The sequence below is a fragment of the Molothrus aeneus genome, chromosome 15 (genome assembly GCF_037042795.1).
Source record: "Molothrus aeneus isolate 106 chromosome 15, BPBGC_Maene_1.0, whole genome shotgun sequence".
NCBI lineage: Eukaryota > Metazoa > Chordata > Aves > Passeriformes > Icteridae > Molothrus > Molothrus aeneus.
In genome coordinates, this window is record NC_089660.1 from 3433193 (window position 1) to 3441730 (window position 8538).

An 8538-nucleotide genomic window follows, 5' to 3' on the forward strand; every position below is an offset into this window, starting at 1 on the left:
GTTCCAGTAATAGCGGGGCAGGGACCTCCTTTTCAAAAGTCATAGAGCAACTGAACGAAGTTGCCAGCCTCTGGTAGCCACAGGACGGGTGGCTGAACGTGTCAGGATGTTGTGCAGGAAGGGCTTTTTGCCAGGGGGCTGATTGGGCTGCAGGTTCTCCCTGTTGGCACAGAAGCGTTTCTTGAGGGCGGAGGTTGGCGGCGCCTGCAGCCTCTGCACCGTGTGGTACTGCTCAGCAATGCAGGCTGCCTTCTTGCGCAGGTCCAGCTTCACCAGCATCATGTTGTTCTGCAGCTCTGCCAGGGTCTGGTCCTGAAGGCAAGGCAAGATATATAAATATTAAAAAAATATAAAAATATCAAATCATAGAAAGAAAAGCTCATTGCGAGTTGGAGCAGACCTTAAAGACCCTCTTGTTCTCTGTTGTGGACAGGGACAGCTTTTACTAGACCAGCTTGCTCCAAGCCCTGTCCAACCCGGCCTTAAAACACTTCCAGGGATGAAGCAGCCACAACTTCTCTAGGAAATGTGTTTTCAGTGCTTCAGCATCCTTACAGTATTTTTTCCTAATATCTAATCTAAACCTCAGTGTGAAGCTATTCCCCCTGGTCTTGTACAAAAAGTCCCTCTCCAGCTTTCTTGTAGGCTCCCATCAGGTACAATGAGAAGTTGTCTTAACTCCCCAGTTACTGTGAACTGAGGAGGATAAACAACCTTGTGCCAAAATTCACTAACTGTTCTGCTAAATAAGACCATGCATAAAAGCTTCTACTGTGAACAGCGTAGCAGTTCAGTAACACATAGGAACAGTAAGGGTGGGACAAAGCTGACTCCATCCTGCTGCAAATATGCTGCCATAGCAACTGTGATGGAGTGGATAAGGAAATGAGAACTCTGAATTCTCCTACTTTAAGTGCAGGCTGCCAGTGAACTGAACAGGAACAATTTGGGTCTCCTGTGGAGGGGTAAATACACAACTAACTCCACCATTGAAAAAAATCAGCCATAGAGCTCCCTTCACAAAATATGTATTAGCAAATAAATTTTTATTTGCAGCAGCAAGAACTTTGTTGCTCTGATTATGGCCAAGCACACAGATTGGAGCCCTCTCCCCCATGCAACCCACACCAAAGCAGACACATCACCTGTCTTGCCAGGATGTCATCGCACATGCCCAGGGCTTCTCGCAGCTTCCCTGCCCCTGTGCTGTGGCAGCACGCTCGCTCTGCAGACTGCAGAGACTCCCCAATTTTGTGTAGCTCTGAACGCAGCAGTCTGATGTTCTAGAAGAGAGGGGTTTAATGCAACAGCTGGTTTTGGCACTGCTCTGCAAACAAAGTCACTCCAAGGTAATTCAGGCATGCAGCACTGAGGGAGGATCCCCATCTGAGTGATCAGATACTACAACCTTCAACAACTCCTGTAAGTTCAACAAACCCATTTCATTTATTTAAAAACCTGGAAACAGCAGCCCCGAACTCTGTTTAAGCTAGCAGCCACTTTGCCCTGCAAATGTTCTTTTCTGTAACACAGAACTGGAGTTACCTTTTGTCCATCCTCCAGCTTCCTGTCCACATCCATAGTCATGGGTTTGGCAGAGGGAGGTGGCTCCACTAATTTCTGGTACTTGTGCAACTCTAGGAACAGACAAAAAGTAGTGAGCAACAGGACATTGATCAGCTTTCAGAATCCTGAAATTCAGGACTTCCCTTGAGACAAGCTGCCACAGGCAAGCTGGAAAGAGCTTTTGAGTTTGTGCAGAAAGGCACAAACATTCCAGGCTTCTCCCATTCATTTAGACAAAGGGGCTTAAGAATTTGAATGGAAAGATTATCCTGTGCTAAAGTCCATTTTCCTGTGAAAATGAAGTGAAACTGCCCATCCAGCACATTATTCCTGACACCTACAAGTCAAATAATGTTTTGAGGGTGCCTAAATCCAATGTACCCTGAAGCAAGTCTCTAACCCTGCACAGGGAGCTCTCAGCAGGGTTCAGAACCTGTACAGCATTGCTGCTGTACCTGCACTTGTGGAATTCAGCTCCTTTTGACACTGCTCCAGCCTGGCTTTGGTGTCTGCCAGCTCCTGCTGCAGAGCAGACGAGGTGGTCGCTCGTTTGGATCGGCGTACACTCTGCTCTGAGTCCTTTTGCTTGGCTTCCACGCTCTCCAGCTTTTGTTTGGTGTCCTTCAGAGCAGCTTTGAGCTCAGAAATCTCCTCATCACGCTCCTGAGGAAGGAAGTTTGTTCAGAGAGTCAAGATTTTTGTAGCACAACTTGTCTGAAACATTCTGTGTCTTTATTCCTGCAGAATTTTTCAATCCCACACTTCACAAATTGAACCCAGCCTTTAAGGTTACTTTTAAGTGAGTACAGCAAACCCACTTCCTGGGAGCCTAAACCACTTTTTTACAGGCTCTAAAGAGGGATTGCTTTAGGATTTGGCATCTTCAGAGTAGTCTGCGAGTAGTCCCAGAGGTCACTCAAATGCTGTAGGCATGAAAATATGGACAGGTCCACATCTATCATCATAACTGAGAGCAAGAAGAGAAATTTACGCAGCTTGTGTGAATCTGAAGAGCCCAAATCCAGCCACTAGTGGAAAGAGTTAAGAGGAGAGAGACTCATGTTGAACAAATGGACAAATCAGGATGGTTGTACATTAGTTTCCAGATTGACTGTTCAAAATTAGGAAGCCTAGTGGGCTACATAAAGTAGGAGACAAGAAGCAAAAATTGTGGATCAAGGGATGAAATAATATCACCAAAAATACCTCAGAGAGCAAAATCTTTCTTTTCATTTTGCATAAAGATCTTCCTGGACTCAAGTACCCAGAGTCCCTTCCCAACCCACTGCTGCTTTCCTGATTGCCCTGAACAAACCTGCATCTCCTCCTGGTAGTGGTCAGTCAGTAACTCCTTCAGGATGTTCATTTTGCCCTCATACAGTTCCTCCAGCTGCTCTCTCTGAGCATCCACGTGCTGGCTACAAAGAGAACAACCAACCCCATGTCAGGACCTGGCAGTTCTGGGTGCTGCAGCTCATCCTGAGCAGAGGGAGGGAGGGAGAGCAGCACAGGCTGTACCTCCACCACTGCTCCTTCTGTTGCATGTGCTCCAGCATCTCGTTGCAGATCTCCTCGCGCAGGCGCATCTCGAGCTGCAGCTTCTTCTGCCGCTCCTGCACCAGCAGCTCCCGTGCAGCCTCGACCGCGCGCAGCAGGTCCTGCAAGAGACACAGCTCTGCTGCCCACACTGCACTACAGAGTTCAGACCTGCAGTAAACTAAGTGATGCCATGTCTGCAGGGATCTAGATTTAAGGGTTTAGTCACTTGGAAAGAAAAGTTGCCAGGGTTTGCTACCTTGCTACATGACAGCTTGAGTGCCTGTAGGGTTGACTTCATCTTGAGCGTTCAGCTATCCTCACTGCTTGCTTCATCTAGGAAGTTTGATTATTTTTTTCCCATTTAGATTCTTGTTCTGCATGTTTTCTAGATGTCCCTTGCAGAGAAGGAATTACAGGTCTGCACCTGCACTATTACTGCCACTATTGCACAGATGACAAAGTGCTTTCAAATTCAGCATGTGTGTCCAATTTAGACCAACTGCAGAATGTTTTTGTCAAGGATTCCCAATTTCCTGGGTTCTATAAACTTCTGGGGTTCTGTGTCATCTCTCTTGGCTCTCTCTGAGCTCCAATCCCAGCTCCCCAGGCCAAAGCTAACAGTCATGTTCTTGACCTTGCATCCACATAAAGGCTGTAAAACAAATCACAACCCACCTTCTTCTCATACATAGAGACATCTCCCTCATCCTCAGTGTCTTCTTCTGATTCCACATCTTCCTCTGGCTCTGCCTCTGGACCCTGGCTGATTCGCCTGCTGTGTTCTTTGATGATGGATTTTAAGGATGGAAGTCCCAGCTTTGTGGGAGGTGCCTGAACAAGCTAAAGGGGAATAGACCACCATTATCAATCTGCAAAGCCTGGAAGTTGTGTAGTCTTTAAACACAGCCAGCCCCTCTCTGCAACCTGTCAGCCATTTCAGTTTAGCTGGATGCAATAACCACTGGAGAAGCGTAGAGACGAGGTACAAGCATGCTCCTTCCCCTTGTGGTGGGAAGGGACTAAGTCCCACAGAAGCAAGAGAAACCCAAGCCACCCTGACCATGCCATGATCCTGGTGTGTGTTACTCACCTGGCTGGCAATGGCTGAGAACTTGGCTACGTGCAGAGTCTCATCATAGGTGGAAGCACACTGGTTGATGTTGACAATCATGCAGGAGCGCCCGCGCCCGGTGAAGAAGCCCTGGAACACGCGGGTCAGTTTGCTGTCCCGGAACGGAACCACCGCCTGCTTTGTCCTGTGGGAGAGACACCAGTGAGCTGGGAAAGCAAATATAAACCCCACACCCTCGCTCTGGAGGTATGGATGCTCACCTGGCCTGCTGGTTCTGGCGGAGGGCGGCGATGCAGCGGCCCAGGGTGTGCAGGGAGGTGTTGATGTTGTTGGCTTCCTTCATTCGCTCCCCGCTCCTCTGGTCCTTGCAGCGCTCGGAGCCCGCCAGGTCACACAGGGACAGCCTGAGGGAAACACAGTCATATTCACATCTCTTACAGGCTTTGTCCTGCCATATCAGTTTACACTTCAGATACCCTGCAGTCACCTTCCCAGCTTCCCCATAAGGACACAGACCATTCTTTTGGGTGCCTGGGCTGTTGATGGACAGAACGGCCTGCCTTAAGTGTAAAATAATCTTTGAAGTGTCAGCTTCAGAGATCCTTTGCCAGTCCTCAAAACAGCCACTTTCCAGATAAATACATCCCAGGGACAGGCACCAGCAGCACTCAAATCAGCCCTGCTGCAAAGGGTAAGGATGCTCACATTTACCTTCACTCAAAAAGCCTGAGAACTACCTCAAGTTGTACCTTGCAGTACTCCTCAAACTCCTGTCAGTTCTAAGACTTAACATTTATTCCTTCCAAGTATACTTTCAACAACACCATCATCAAGATACTTCCCATACCCCAGGCCCTCAACTAAAGAGACAAAACAGTTGAGATTACACCCAAATCCTAAAAAACCATGAAACTTACTCGCTGATTTTTGGAACAACTTCACTGCCACCTCTTTGCAAGTGCAGAATGCGAATGGAGAACACACTGTGACTGTAAAGAAACATTCAAATATTTAAAAAAAAAAAAGCAAATTTTAAAAGCCCCTCAGAATTGTATTTCTGCCTAAACGATCCCTCTCCCTTCAGACCTGCGACTGGAGTTCTGGTTCATGTGCGTGCTTGCAAAACTCTGGTTTTTCCGACCCAATTTCAGGAGCTTCCAGGCCTCATCTGCATCCCGGACATTGATCCAGTTCAGATCTGGAAAGCAAGCATTGGGGATTGATTGGGCACAGCTGTTGGGAGACTGGCAGAAAACTTACCTCAGCCCCAACCTCACCATTGCATGTTCTTGACATCAACAAATTTGGCAATCCTGTAGATCCCAACATCAGAGCTCTCTGTGGGGCTCTCCAGCACATCACTGCTAAGCCACCCACCCTAAACATCAGGCCACCAAACCTCTCCAGCAGGCAAACCCACCTTTCACATAGGGGTTGCCAGTCTGGTCCTCGCAGAGCCGCAGCGTTTGCCGCTTGCGGTTCTGCCCAGGTAGAGCTGGTTCTAACAGGTCATAGATTAACTCGTTGTAGATCTCAAAGAAAGAGACCCAGATGGAGAACTGCACATCTTCTGGGCTGCTGAGTGAAATGCGATCCAAGTCAGACCAGCAAGGGCCCAGTTCTGAGGAAAAAAAGAGAAAAAAAGGAAGGAAAACAAATCGTGACTGCAGCTTTTCGTGGATCCAACAGAATGGTTTAGGGCTAGAGCAAGATACTTCCATCAGCAAGCAAAACCACCCCAGACACAAATCCTTTTATTTACTTCCTCCCATTTGCATCTATTCTAATGCCTGTCCCCAGTGAGACAGCCTAAAGTTTCTTTTGACAGGATCACCTGCTCTGTGTAAGGACTTTTACATACTCAATTTTTTTGATTCTAGAATTGCAGGATATCTCAAACATTAATTCTTTCCAGCATAACTGAAGTTTTAGTCCTTGTTAGCTCAATCACTCCATGCTTCTGGATACCTGAGTAGCTGGTAGTTCCTGGGTTTGATAGTCAGAGCACAAGTGCTCAGTGCAGCCTGCCACTTTGGCATCCTGCTTCCCAGCAATCCCCATCTCACAGCAATCAGCTGCTCAATAACCACATTCCTTGAATGAAGTGAGTGAATGTCAAGCAATTTTTCATTTCACAAGGCTTCGTTATTATGGAGTGGCAAATTCTTCTGATACTGGCAAAACATACGAAGAGTTTTTCTAACGTGGCATCTTTCAAAGGGAAAATCTGAGGCTACAGCACCTTTTCTCCTTTACCCAGAACACAGCATCCAAACAGCCATCACCCTTTTCTTCCCCCATCCTCCAGCAAAAAGCAGCAGGTATTACACAACAGGCTTCCAGAAATACCTTCTGTCTGGCTGAGGTCTGAACGGTTGGTGAGCTGGCTGGATGAAGACAGCCCAGCAACTCCACTGTCAAAGCTGCCACTGGTGGTGGCCTGGAGCTGAGATTCAGCACTGTGACTCCTCTTCAGCGGCGTCAGCAGCTCCTCCTTGAAGGAAACAAGGAACAGGAGCATGCAGGTAGCGTGACACCACCCCTTTCCTCTTGCTGTTGAACCCCCAGAGGCCCCGTGCTTACCTCCCAGAGTCCCCTCTGCAGCATCATCTGCTTCTTGGTCTCCTCCTGGCGCACCTGCCTGCTGTCCAGCCAGGTCACCTCGTTGGAGAGGGCAGGCTTCAGGTCCATGGCCTGGTACAGCCGGTCCCCCACACTGTGGAAGATGGTTGCCAAGGAGCGAGGCAGAATCCCCCCATCTTGGGCAGTGCCTGCAGCAAGAACAGCAGCAAAACTGAGGATTCAGAGGCAGAAGACAGAAAACAATTCCTTCAACAGGCCCCACAACACCGGGTGCTTTCCTTACCCTGAATCGTGTGAGTCTTCCCTGAATTGGTGATGCCATAGGTGTAAACCAGACAGTTCTGCCCACTCAGCACATCCTTTACCACCTGCTTCATTGTCTCATCAAAGAACAATTTCTGACCCACCTCTGGTCCAAAAATCTGCAAACAAGACATAGAAAAAATGGCTTCATGTAGATCTTCCCTAGCCTTTGCTGATGGTTGCTCAAGTGATATTACATGGTCCTTTGTTCCCTGCACTAGCCATGAGCAAGAGACCCACCAGCAATTCCAGCTGAGCTCCCTACAAAAACAAGCTGCTCATTTGTTTAATCCAACAACATCTCATATCACTGCAGCCCCTAGTCTGCTTAGAGCCTCATGAACAGGAGTTTGCCATTTGCTGCCAAAAAAGAGTTGTCAGAAACAGCTTAAAATAAAAAAAACTAATAAAGTAGCAACTAAAACCTGAAGTAACCTGATTGCATGAGACTGAAGAGTTCAGGCAGTGCCCTGGGGTCAGTGGATGTGAATAAGGCAGCTTTTCAAGCTGCAGGGCTGGTTTAAGCTTAAATCACTTCCAGATGGGTTGTTTGTCCCAGCTACCTACCCTGGTGAAGGAGAATCTGTGCACTGCTTGTCCCACTCCTCGCTCCGTGCTCCGCATGGTGAAGGAATTCTTTGGAGCTTTCAGAATAAGGCTTTCTGAGTTCTCAATACAGACACAGCCCTAAAGAACACATAAAATCCATCATTGCAGTGGCTTACAGAAGGATAGACAGTGAAGGACAGCAGCATCTCCCAGCAGGCACACAGCCAGCTCAGACTCTGCTTCATTCAGTGTCTCACCTGGTCTTCCCCCTTTTCTACTTCTGTAGATTTCAGAGGTCGAACTCTGAGGTAAACCTTTAATTTTCCATTATTGTCTTCAGCCACAGCCTGCAAGAATCAGCACAAGTTAAATATGGCAGCCAGAGAGGCAGCACACACCACCCCCCCATGGGAACACTTAACAGGAACCACAATATGGAGCACACATGTTGGCTACGCTGCAAGTGCTGAGGAATTTCTCTGGTCCCAAAATCACCAACAATGCCAGAAGCTTTCTTAGGCATTCCCAAGCACACCAGCATTATTTTTTTTGTTTATCTAATGGATCAGACCAAGAAGCCAAAGGCCTAACACCCAAACCAAGCATCACCCCAAGAGGCACTTGCTGCCCACTGCTTTCCCAGGAACTGCTCCCCCCAGTTGCTGCCTCTTCTGTCTCTGTTATTTCTACATCCCACCACCTTTGTACAGAGAACAGCAGCCACAAGTGAAAACGCTGCCCTGTCTGTGACAGAAGGGCTCCAAGCTGACCTGAGAGCCCTCGAGGTTTGGGGAGATGGCAGAGAACTCCGGCAGCAGGTCCTTGCGCAGGTCAGCCCCAAAGCCCGCTGCTGTGGACTCGAGCACAGGGGAGGCTGCAGCCTCATCGTCAGAAAACAGCCCTGGGGAGGCGAGTGCTTGTGCCAT

The 8538-nt window shown here is 48.2% G+C and overlaps 1 protein-coding gene across 1 annotated transcript; it reads right to left on the minus strand.

Moving 5' to 3' along the window:
- Positions 1–2: 2 nt before the first annotated feature.
- On the minus strand, positions 3–8538 carry KIF20A (kinesin family member 20A). The gene is made up of 18 exons (XM_066560424.1): positions 8383–8538; positions 7870–7959; positions 7631–7750; positions 7044–7182; positions 6761–6948; positions 6527–6671; positions 5598–5798; positions 5264–5375; positions 5095–5166; positions 4438–4581; positions 4196–4361; positions 3781–3945; positions 3085–3224; positions 2882–2984; positions 2022–2229; positions 1546–1637; positions 1146–1283; positions 3–312 (listed from the first exon to the last, which is right to left on the minus strand). Exons 1-18 carry the CDS (start codon positions 8536–8538, stop codon positions 40–42), a joined length of 2652 nt encoding a protein of 883 aa, XP_066416521.1. The 3' UTR covers positions 3–39.